The sequence below is a fragment of the Dipodomys ordii genome, unplaced genomic scaffold (assembly GCF_000151885.1).
Source record: "Dipodomys ordii isolate 6190 unplaced genomic scaffold, Dord_2.0 Scaffold54, whole genome shotgun sequence".
In the NCBI taxonomy this organism is placed as follows: domain Eukaryota; kingdom Metazoa; phylum Chordata; class Mammalia; order Rodentia; family Heteromyidae; genus Dipodomys; species Dipodomys ordii.
In genome coordinates this window covers 1,396,262-1,408,276 of record NW_012267270.1, presented here as the reverse complement: position 1 = coordinate 1,408,276, position 12,015 = coordinate 1,396,262, and the positions used below count along the sequence as shown (strand labels likewise).

At 63.3% G+C, this 12,015-nt stretch overlaps 1 protein-coding gene across 2 annotated transcripts in view; it reads right to left on the bottom strand.

The window, feature by feature from the left end:
• Positions 1-12,015, bottom strand: part of Shank2 (SH3 and multiple ankyrin repeat domains 2) — a 283,271-nt gene that overhangs the window by 192,186 nt on the left and 79,070 nt on the right. The window contains exons 1-2 of one of the 2 annotated variants that reach the window (XM_013020960.1): positions 6,136-6,172; positions 2,419-2,737 (exon numbers count right to left, since the gene is read on the bottom strand). In XM_013020960.1, the coding sequence (XP_012876414.1) occupies positions 2,419-2,737; positions 6,136-6,172 (356 nt within the window). Of the gene's footprint in view, positions 1-2,418; positions 2,738-6,135; positions 6,173-12,015 lie in introns of those variants that run through there. The other variant, XM_013020959.1, reaches the window with a different exon arrangement.

Sequence of the window (12,015 nt, the reverse complement as noted above, 5' to 3'; positions counted from 1 at the left end):
CCCAGCCCCAGCCCAGCCCCAGCCCCAGCCCCAGCCCCAGCCCAGCCCCACCCCAGCCTGCCAGGGGCCTCTGAACTCCGTGTCCTGCTTCCCGCTGAGGCTGGCTCATTTCTCCAGGAGATGCCCCTGCCGAGGCTAGAGTCCTGGCCAGGAGAGTGAGGGGCAGCAGGAGTGGGGGGGTGGCGGTGGGCAGGCTGGGGGTGGCCGACCCATCCAGGCTGGCCCTCACCACCCTGTGGCGAGCAAGTTCAGCCCCAGGGGAGCAGTGGCTGGCCTTCCAGAACACACACCAGGAACAGAGTGCGGGGGAGGGGGGAGGGGGGACCGCTGGCCACGGGCCAGGCCCCGCCCTGGGTAGGGCACGCTCTCCTCCAGCCAGGTTCCGCATGCCTCCTGCCCCTTGCCACGAGCCGGCATCGGTCCCTGGACGAGGGTGCCCCCTGCCCCGTGTGGCCGTGGGAAGCTTTCCTAAACCTTCCTGGGACCCACAGACACGAACGGAAGGAAGGTGGAGCACAGCGGAAGGGCGCACAGGGCGGCCCTCAAGCCCGGCCGGCCGCGGTGCCCTCCCGAATCTGCACAGACAGAGAGGGGGCTGGATGCCCCAATTTTTGCCAAGTCTCATGTCCTGGAAGAAAGGTGCATGGCCAATCACCCCATCCCACAGCCTGGGGCACGAAGAAGGCAGGCCCGGCCGCTCTGAGCCGAGGCTGGACGTGTATCTGAGTTCTCGGGGTGACACAGAACAGGCCCTTAGGACAGCCAGGCCGTGCTGAGCACCTGGCCTACATTCCTCCATTCAACCCTGAGAATGACCTCAAGTCCATCTGTAGAATTCATTTCAGAATCCACAAAGAGGCGGCACAGGAGGCGTGTGCCAAGGCGTACAACAGCTCAGTGGGACAGGCAGGAGGAATTCCAGGAAGCCTGGGCAGCAGCACGTGCGCGCACACACACACTCACACACACATGCGCACACACACGCACACACGCGCGCGCGCACACACACGCACACACACATGCACACACACATGCTCACACTCATGCACACTCACGCACACACACACGCGCGCGCGCACACACACACACACACACACACACACCCCGCCCTGGCCCTGCAGCCTCTGGGCTCACTGGATTTCACCCATGAGAACCATCGCCACATTTCAGGCCAGGGTTGTCTGGGAGCCTCTAATCAAGCTTCCTACTGTTCCTGGCTCCCGGGCCTTCCCGACTCCAAGCTGCCCAAAGCTGGGTCTACACCAGGCCTCACTGGGGCAGGGAAGTGTGCATGATCTCAGGTGATTCCCTCAAGCCTGCCTGATGGAGAGCTGTGGGGCTGTGGGTCAGGCCTCCTGTCTGAAGCCCCTGATCATGGCCGGTGTCAGCACGACCCCCTACAGACAGGCCGGGGCTCAGGGGGAAAGATGAGCTCACGGCAGGGTGGGGCCCAGGGCACCGGCACCAAAGGAGACTTCCCCTATCACCGGGCCCACAGCACAGCTTGGGCCTACAGGGATGCCACACTGCCAGACCACAGACCCAGGGTCCCGGGTCCAAGCACGGCCAGGTGACAGCCTACAGGCATTTGTAGTCAGGGCACCTGCCCCTGCCCCCCCCAGCCCCCTGTCCCTGGCCGAATGGTCCCCCAGCAAGGAGCCAACTCCGCGAATCCCATCCTTGCCCAAGAAAGTCGGAAGGCAGAGTGACAGGAGGCTGGTGCTTAGGTGTTGGCGCACTGAGCTCGAACCCAGGGCCCGGCTGCCGTGAGCAGTGGGGGACACAGGACCCAGACCTGAGCTGGAGGTCCCAGGGGTACCCTAGCCTGCCTTCTGAGGCCCAGCAACTGTGATACGTCTGTTTCCTCACCCGGGCTGGGTTTCCTGCCCTTCTGGCTGGGACTAGCAATCACAGTGCTGGAAAGGTGCTGGCCACCGGCACCACCGGCCCCCGGCCCCCGTGCCCACCCCCTCCTGCCTTTCCACTTGGAGATGCCAAGAGACCAGCACACAGGACAGGGCACGAGGCCACCACCCGTGACACCAGCCACCCTAGGGAACCCAGCATGGCCTGACCCCGGCCTGCAGTGTCACAACTGTCATCTCGGACTCCAGGCCCAGGGGGGCTCTGCAGGGGTGGGGTACAGCTTAGCCCCCCATTTCCTTGGGCAGTCCATGCTAGAGAGCTGACATCCCGTGTGTGGAGCCCTCCTGACCCTGTAGCCCCTGCCCGCCCCGCCACGCCTGACCCCTGTGGCCCCTGCCCGCCCCGCCGCACCTGACCCCTGTGGCCCCTGCCCTCCCCGCCGCGCCTGACCCCTGTGGCCCCTGCCCGCCCCGCCGCACCTGACCCCTGTGGCCCCTGCCCTCCCCGCCGCGCCTGACCCCTGTGGCCCCTGCCCGCCCCGCCGCGCCTTACCCCACGTGCCAGTGCGACTGGGGTCTCTTGCCATCTTCGCCGACGCCGGCCAGCCTGTTGAGGGTCGGGGAGCGGCTCCGGGGTCCTGGGAGGTAGCCCCCCAGGCTCTTGGCGGCGCCATCCGGCTTGCCGGGGGCCTGCTGCAGCAGCTGGGGGGAGAGGCTGCGGTGGGAGGGGGCCCCGGGGCACACGGTCCACTCGGGGCCGCCGGCGTGCAGGTTATTGTCACTGTTGGAGCGCAGCAGGACCCGGGGGGCGGCCAGAGTGTTGGGGGGCCTCTGCCTGCGGTTGGAGTAGGCCGGGGCCTCTCGGAAGGGCACTGGATGGGAGAGAACGGGAAAGAGTGAGGAGTGTGTGCGCACATCCAGAAGCAGAGTTCCCCGGAGGCCACGCACCCAGCCCCTACCCCTGTGCCTGGGTGGCAGGATCCACAGCCCCACACAGGCCCTAGCCCGTTACCCCCGAGGCCATGCACCCCAGCCCCTACCCGTGTGCCTGGGTTGCAGGATACACAGCCCCACACAGGCCCTGGCCCAGGCACCACACGAAGCACAGAGATGGTGGAGGTCAGGGCCATCTCCACGCACGCGAGCTCAAGCCACAGCCTTGGATGGAAGGGACTCGGGCCTTGCTTCCATCAGGTCTCGCCCCCCCCGACACTCTGGGGGGACGCCCCCGGCCTGACTGGTGTGAGGACTGGCCACCAGCCCTTGCCCAGCCTCTCCTCCTGAGCCCTCGCTCACACACGGCCTCCAACAGGCAGCCTGGGAGCCCGCGAGTCCTGGGGGAAGGCGGACCCCGGGCCCTCGGTGCACGGCTGTGCGTGGGGAGAGGCCCGGGTAGAGCTAGTCAGGTCAGAGCGGGTCAGGAGGGTGGGCCCGGGGCCCGCCTCACCAGTTCCCTGGAAGGAGGGAGAGGAGGACACAGGGAGAGAGGTCGTCGAGAGGCTGGGAGGAGCGTACCCGCCGCACCTGCAGGACAGGGGACAGCACCTGCTGCTCGACGCGCCCAGGCGTGGGGTCAGCGTTACAGCACCAGGGGTCAGCGTTACGGCGCCAGGGGTCAGCGTTACGGCGCCAGGCCGGCCAGGCCGACCTGCAGCCTGCGGCAGGGTGTGTCCAGCCCTCCCGGAGCGGCCTCCTCCTGCCCGCCCAGCGTTGCAACCCCAGCAAATGCCACTAGACCCGGACAGCGCCTGTGGGCACCTGAGGCGGCTGTCCCCGGATTCCCACCCTGGAGGTCTAAGGCCCGCTCTGCCCCCGGCCAGGGCTTTGCCCATTCGCCCATGGGAGCGGGTCCCAGGAGAGCTTTCTGGGCAGAAAGGAAAGCATGTCATGGGTTGTTCAGGACACAGACCTCAGGTCCGAGGCCGCAGTGAGGTGAATCACACAAACCTATGTGTGTACAGCGTCACAGAACCCACACCAGGGCCGGTGCTCTGACCAGGCCAGCATGCTCTCGAGGATGGAGGCGTGGCGGGAGAGAGCCGGCTGGCAGAGCTCGGAGCCCTGGCAGAGGCTGGGGGGACGGGTGGGGTCCTGGGAGAGCTGCGGGGACACAGACATGGCCCTGGCACTTCTCTCCCAGGCCGGCGGTGACCCAGGGAAGGTGGGAGCTGAGGTGGGCAAGCCGGCCGGCGGTAGCGGGAGGTTTCCCGGGGCCAGGCCTGGGACCTGGCATTCTGGCTCAGGACCAGGACGGTCCACCGGGAGATGCACACCTTTCTAAGTGGGTGGCAGGGCCCCTCACCCACCCTGATTCACCAGCGGCAGGAAGAACCCGCAGGAGCAGCCCGGCTCCATCCCGCTAATTCCTCCAGCAAACCAAGCTAAAACAGGGCCCCCGTCAGAGGGGGCCAGACTAACCACGGCGGTGGCATTCTCCCAGAGCCAGAGGCTGTGCCCGGCAGAGTTGAGCCCGGCGCACAGGACGAAGCACAGGACCTAGCTGAGCACTAGGCGGGGCCAACAAGGGTCTGATCTGGGTCTGCAGACCTGAGCAGGCAGGACTGAGACCACACACAGGGAGCTGCAGGTGCAGGGAGGCCCTGAAGAGAGCCTTCACCCCCAGGGCTGGAGCACGGGGACCTCGGAACCACCAAACGGGGGGATTCCAAGACTGGCCGGAGCCAGAACCGGAGCCAATGCTGGCTGAGATCAGAGGCTCCCGTAGGCGTGAAGTCAAGAGCCGAGTGGGACGTGGTCCCGGAGGCCTGGGCTTCCAGGAGGACCACAGGGTGAGGCCGGGGCTGGCTCTCAGGCACCACCAGGCCCGGTGGCCGGTGGCTCTGGTGCCGTGCCCCCTGGCCCCTCCCACAGAACAGGCTCTTCTGTGTTCTGATCACACGGGGGGAGGTACTGACACCCTCAGAGGGAAAATGACGGGTCAGGCAGGCTGGCTATGGCCAAAACAGGCACATCAGGAGACAAGTCTGTGGAAGAACGCCCTGAGAGCAGACTCCCCAAGCTGGGGCCAAGGGGGGGAGGGCACGGGACAGCGGAACCGTGCACTCTGCTCAGAGCGATGGAAGCTGAGCCCCCCATCCCCCATGGTGGCTTTTAGAGAATCGCACCAGAACACGGATGCAGGCGAAGGCTGCCCCGCACAGGTCCGCACGGTGTAGCCCCGGGGCCGGGTGCGGGGCGCCCTGTACCTCAGGGGGCTCAGCGGGACTCTCACCACGCGCACTTCTCCCCCCAGACCCCGTGACTCCGGCGCTCCTCACGGTGACGTCAGACAGAACAGATGAACGGAGATGGAAACTGCCCCCCCCGACCCCCAGGATCCCTGGGCCGGGGTGAATCTCCTTGCTGGTTGTGCTGAGATGAACTTGGTCTGGGAGAGGGAAGAGGTGTAGAGATGTCTTTCTACTTTTTTTTTTTTTTCCAAGTGGCCTTGTTAGAAATCTTCAAATTTCACATCAAAGAGAGCTCCCCGTCTGAGAAGACCGTCTGCCCATGGAAATGACAGTGTGTGCATGTGTGTGTGTGTGCGTGTGCGCGCGAGAAAAGGGTTAAAAATAACTCTTTTCCTGTCTGAACGTGATTAATATTCCACCCAACTCTTTCCTTCTTTCAGGCAGTCTGCAAACTCTAGGTGGGTGGATATTTTCTTAGCTGTCTTATATGCATATATATAAAAATATATATATATATATACACACACACACACGTGCACACACAGAGATACACATACATACATATATACCCCTCCCCACAGTAAAAACCACACCAGGTATGACAAAGAGCTGAGGTACTTCTAAAGTCTGCCAAGCCATTTCTCTGCCCAGTCCATGTGATTGCAAGCCGGGGCCAGCCGTGCAGAGCTGGGAAATAGCCCTGGGAGCGGCCGTGCCCGGGACCCCATGGCAGGTGCTCGGGCGGGCCCTCCAGGTGGCGGGCGGACTGGAGTCAAAACTTCCTTCCTTTCTTAGGACTCAGATCCTAAGCCACCCTCCGGCACAGAATCCAAGGTGGACACTGAGGAATGCATTTCTGCCAGAGGCTTAAGATCCCGAGGAAATGAACAGGCACCTCCAGCCCGTTAATCCTTCGGATGGATTAAAGCCAAGCCCTATGGTAATGGGAAGTCATTATTCCTTGCAAGGGACAGACTGACAACCGGCAATTTCAGGCACACCAGATTCTCCCTCCCCCCAGAAACGGGGAGCAGGCAGCTCCGGCTCCTCAGCCGAGCCCCCCCCACCGCACGTCTTACCTTCCTTCTTGGTGAAGGCATTTAACAAAGACTTCATTTTCTCTCTGACTTTGGCGGTGGCCGGCTCATTATATAACCCTCCGGGCAGGGAGAAAGGCTAGGCGGGCAGCCCAGCCCCTTGGAGCCGGCACAGCTGGGACTCCGGCGGCGGCGGGCATCTGGGCACGGTGAAGCCCCGAGCATCGCCGGGCACGCCGGTCCCGGCGCGCTGGTGACGAAGCCCACCCCATGTTGTCAGCTGAAGCCACTGTGTGTAGACGCTGCTCTTAGCGCCGGCTGCCTCTGGCGGCGCTTGTCATGTGAGCGGTGCCACTCTGCTCCGTGAGCAGGGCACCGGGGAAGTGGTACCACCTAGGGTTAACCCCGCGGGGTGCTGCGCACACACGGGAGGCATTTGCGCGCTGGGGCTCCGGTTATCCAAGGAAAGCCGGCTGGTGCCGGGCGCGCGTGGCTAAATATAATGCACTGTGCTTTACTGCTTTTTTTTTTTTAATTTTTAAAGAAAAAGCCAATTGTGTTTGTCTGCTAGCAGATTTAGTAAGCAAGTCAAAAGGGAGATCGCTAAGGAGCAGCCTGTCTCAGCGTGCTGGAATTCTGCACGTGACCTATATTTCCTTTTGAGACCATCAGACACGAGAGATCGCTCCTCTGGCCGCGGTGCGTGTCCCACAGATGACCCCCAGAAAACAGCGCTCCGCCTCCCCCCCCCCGCCGCAGCTTTCATGATCTTTTTAAAGAGAAAGGAGAAAACAAACTGCAAAGCTGCCCAGGATAGCTCCCCTCCAGCCCAGGCAGCTGGCACACATCTTCGGAGACACCCAGTATAGCACGGTCTCCGGCATGTGCAGCCCAGCGGAAGGCCGGGGAGGCCAGGGCAGGTGCCCTGAGCTGCCACGTGGAGACAGCTCAAGTGGGGAGAAGTGGGGCGAGGAGCAATGTCGGTGCAGGGGGCACGGGTCTCCCAGACGCTCTGGAAGGGAGCACCCTGGAAGGGGAGGAGAAAAGGGCATGCAGCCTGGCGCAGCCGCCAGGGCTCTGTAATTAAGTGTACATTTTTTTTTTTTTTTTGCAGTTGCTAAGAGAACAGCTTCTGAAATCCAAAAGGAAACAAAAAAAAAAAAGAAAGAGAGAGAGGAGATGGGGAAAAGCAACTGGAACTCAGAACTGAACTCCATATGGTCCACACATTTTGTGTCAACAGAAATGGCGTTAGGAAAGGAGGCTGTGTCCCCGGCGGCGCCGGCGGCGGCCCCTGCTGGCTCACTCCGCATGGCGGACCTGGTGCCAGGCCGTCTCTCAGTTCTGGAAGGGGGTGCCCGACTCCCTGCACGAGCCTGCGCCATCTCCACGGAGCGCCCCTCCCCCCCTCCCGTGACTCTGTCCTCGGCGCTGTCACCGGGTCCAGCCAAGTGGAGCATCCACGCTGCCGGGCGTGACGCCGTCCGTCCACAGACTCCACACACACAGTCCAAGCAGTGGCTTGGGCCTCGTGGCAGGCTGGGGCACCGCACACTGAGTGTGTGGCCCTCAGGGGAGGGGGGCAGCCTGGGGTCTTCTACAGTGGTCAGTGCAGGGCTTTGCTGGGAGACCGGCTGCCCCCTGGCCAGCCAGCGTGGGAGCGTCTGGCCACGCGGTCAGTGTGGGGAGGAAGGCCTCACCAGCGGGCGCGGGACCAGCCAGCCCCGAACCCGGCCCGTCACGGGCTCAGGAGCTGTCCAGAAACGCAGGGATGGGCAGCATTCTCTCGTCTGGAGGATGGACGTCTCTGGGCACCGGGACTCGCCCGTCCAACGTTCCCTGCCTTGGCCCGGGCTCTCACGGAGGGGGAGGAAGCTGTGAGGCTCAACAGCAGCTTTGGGCCAGTGGGGCTGTGGGCCTGCCGACGACCTTGGATGAGGTCAGGGGCTGCAGCCTCTTCCCCGTGCCCTGTGACGGCCTTTCTGACTTGAGCTGGGGGCAGGACCCTGGCGGAGCCTGTGCCGGGCCGCTGCCTGTACAGGGGGCGCAACCGGAAGTCAAACACAACACGTTTATGTAGCCCAGATCGAAGTGCAAGGCAGACATGGCCACCACCGACTACACGCACGGCCACCACCGGCTGCACACAGCCATCACCAGCTGCACGCGGCCACCACTGGCTGCTCATGGCCATCACCGGCTGCACGTGGCCACCACCGGCTGCACGCGGCCACCACCGGCTGCACGCGGCCACCACTGGCTGCTCATGGCCATCACCGGCTGCATGCGGCCACCACTGGCTGCACGCGGCCACCACCGGCTGCACGCGGCCACCACACTTGCCTGTCTGCAGGAGCAGGACAAGTCACACTCAGGGCTGTGGGCTCCCAGAGAGGAGGTGGGCAGGCCCCAGGATGAAGGCTCCTAGCCTAGAGCAGAGTTCCCCGGCAGACCTGCTCTCTGCCCTGCCTGGCCTCTGCCCGGCACCCTGAACCCCACCAAGCTGTGGACACCAGCGTTCTGCAGATACAGACAGAACATGGCAGGGCAGGACGCACCCCACCACGCGCACACACCGAAAGTCTGCTGGAGACTTTCCAATCCCGCCGCCCCCATGCCTGCCTTTGGGACGGTACTGGGGCTTGAACTGGAGGCCTGGGCGTTTTACACTCAAGGCTAGCACTCTACCACGTGAGCCACAGCTCCATTTCCAGCTTTGGCTGATAAATTGGAGGTAAGAATCTCACACTTTCCTGCCGGGGCTGGCATCAAACCTCAGATCCCAGATCTCAGCCTCCTGAGAGTCTAGGCTGAGAGGTGTGAGCCCTCAGCGCCAGCTTCCTATTTGCTCTTAAGAGAAGCTGAGAAGATGAACGTGGCCCCGGTGATGGGCACCCGCGTGGCTGCCTGGGCGGCTCCAAGGTCACGCTCAGCTGCTACAGCTCCCCTGAGGAGCGGCCCATTTCTCTGGCTTGTGAGGGGGAGGTGCTGGGATTTGAACTCAGGGCCATGTTAGTCACGTGCTCTATGAAGCCATACCCTCAGCCCTGTTGCTTTAGTTTCTCATTTTCAAAAAAAATTTCAGGTAGGGTCTTGCATTTTTTTCTTTGGGGTCTGGAGCTGGCTTTAGCTCAAGATCCTCACATGTAGGTCATGCCTGTAGGTTGGATTGTAGATGTACACCTCCATACCTATCTTGTTTGTTGAGATGAGGTCTTACTGACTCTTTGCTCAGGCTGGTCTTGAACCACAACCCTCCCCATTGCTGCCTCCCAAGTCGCTAGGATTACAGGCATGAGGCCCAGGCACATATTCACAAAGATCTGAGTTCAGACCCTCATGCTTGCGAGGCGGGCACTCTACCCCCCGAGCCGCGCTCTCCCCCCCCCAGCAGCAGCATCATTCTTGACAGTGCCCGCCCTGTCACGTGGAGCCGTGGCCTCCTAGTGCTCTGTCTGTGTGAGGCGGCCGCAGCACCGCTCCTGAGAGGCTGCTGGCTCTGGGGTAGCTCACACCTCCCTCCCCAGAGGACTCCGACCACAGGGACACACACGCCAAGTCCACCGCAGAGACCCAGGCTCCCGTTTCCGCCCGGAGCCTCCTACAAGTCTCCAGGGATTCCCGAAGCATCTCAAGGACACGGAGGACATAGAGCTGGTGATAAAACACGTGCAAAGACAGGAGAGGAAATCTGAAACCCACCGAGCTTTGAGCTTCCAAGCAAGGCACCTTGTGGTGGCTTGGAGCCTTCCAGAATGTTCCCTGGGCTTCCCCAGACCAGCCTCAGGGTCCCTGTGGGACTGCTGCAGTTTCTGAGGGGCCAGGCCAGGTCCTGGGAAGGGGGTACGCCCTGCCCTGGACACATGACCTGTAGGAGGAGAAGCGATGTGAATGGAGACCCCAGAATCAGAGAAGGTGAGTGACCCCCGAATGGCCAGCCCCCTGCCCTGTCCTCTATCCCACCAGTATGGTGCCCCCCTGCCCGGCCCCACCTCAGCTCGTCCCCAGCCCCAGAACCCAGGGCCACCGGCTCGGCGGTCTCCACCTCCCCCCAGGGCCCGCCTGTGTGCCCAGCCCCAGCCACCCAGATGACGTCCTCTCCCGGAAGTCTCAGACTCAGCAGGCCCCTCTCTGTTCCCCAAGTCTTTTGACAGCCGCCTGACAACAGGCCCGAAATAATTCCACTTCTTGTATGTATATAGAAAAAAAAAAGCTGTCTGTACATGAGAACATTCCGACGCTCAGAACCGGCAGGAAGGAGGTGCCAGGTGCTGCTGGTGCATCGGAGCGGGCACACCTGGGGCGCTAGCGACAGGACGAGCCCGGAGCCACGCGGCTGGGCACGCCACGGGACCTCACCCTCAGAACACAGAGCAACGGCCGGCCCCTGGGGCGGCCGGGGGCCCCCGTGAGCAGAGCAACGGCCGGTCCCCGGGGTGGCCGGGGGCCCCCGAGAGCAGAGCAACGGCTGGTCCCGGGGCGGCCGGGGGCCCCCGTGAGCAGAGCAATGGCCGGTCCCCGGGGCGGCTGGGGCCCCCCGAGAGCAGAGCAACAGCTGACCCCCGGGGTGGCCGGGGGCCCCCGTGAGCAGGGCACAGGGAGGTGGGGTGCGGGGCGCACAGGCTGCCCAGGGGAGGGTAGCTCTGCACACTCACACGACCTCTCTGGGCTTCTGTCCGGTGCCCCCAGGAGAGGGTGTCAGGGCCCAGTGAATTAATATCTGCAGCCCTGCTAGACCACGGGGCCGTCAGCCATCACTGAGTAATACGCTTAATCTGAAAACCTGTGAGCGGCCGGATGCCAGTGGCTCACCTGTCGTCCTAGCTACTAGGGAGGCTGAGAACTGAGGCTCAAAGCCAGCCCAGGCAAAGTCTATGCGACTATTATCTCCAACGAACTATCGAAAAGTCAGAAGTGGAGCTTGTGGCTCAAGCGACAGAACACCAGCCCTGAGGGAAAAATATAAGCCATGCCCAGGTCCTGAGTTCAAGTCCTAGTACCAGGGTGTGCATGTGTGCACACGCACACCCGCACACGCACATGAAAGTAGACAGAACAAGGCGAGCCCCATCCCCACCCGTCTCTGGAAGGAACAAGCCCCTCGGGCCTGTCGGAATGCACCGCTATCTTTTGGGGTGACTGTCACCCTCTCTTGGAGGTTTCCACACTGGTCTCATCAGTGGAGAGGCCCCTGCTGGAGGCAGACGGGCAGCTCCGGGCAGCTCCTGGTGCCTGGACATGCCAATGCCAATGTCCTTTGAGCAGTTCCGTGTCAGCTCCTCCTCTGTACCCCACACGTAGGGGACAGAGGAGTCCGTAAGGCCTTGGGAATGAATGAACGGGTCAGTGAACGGGTTGGCAGCAGGCATCCGGATGTCGCTGGGGGATTCCACGCGCCAGGCTGGAGACCGCTCCGGCTGTATTTCAGCTGCCACCATCCTCCAGCCCCGAGCGTGGCCGTGTGCACACCGTGCAGGCCGGTGCCACCGCCGCACACAGGGACCAGCGGCTCGGCCAGGCTCAGCCACGCCCTCCCTCGGCCGCTGTCCTCGGTGTACTGGCTGTGCTGGCAAAGTCTCTGGCCCCCCAAGTTTGGCCTCCTGGGGAGCACTGGCTAGCCGACATGGCCAATGGAGGACACTGCTCTGAGGACCCTGTGGGCCTCCCAGGGACAGCTACACGGGCCGGCTCGGGGCAGATCCTCCCTCAGCCCACGGGACAGCCTAGATGGCCGCAGGTGTGGACAGCCCCGGAGGGCACGGACCTGGGATGGACGGCGCCCCCCAGTGGCTGCTCCCATACGAACTCAGACCAGTGGGGGCCTCTGTCCAGGAGGCGTTCCCCCACAACCAGGATGGGAGTAGCAACTCGGTGACCTTCCCAGGCTGGGCAGGACTCACGCCCCCTCCACGCCCCCTCCAC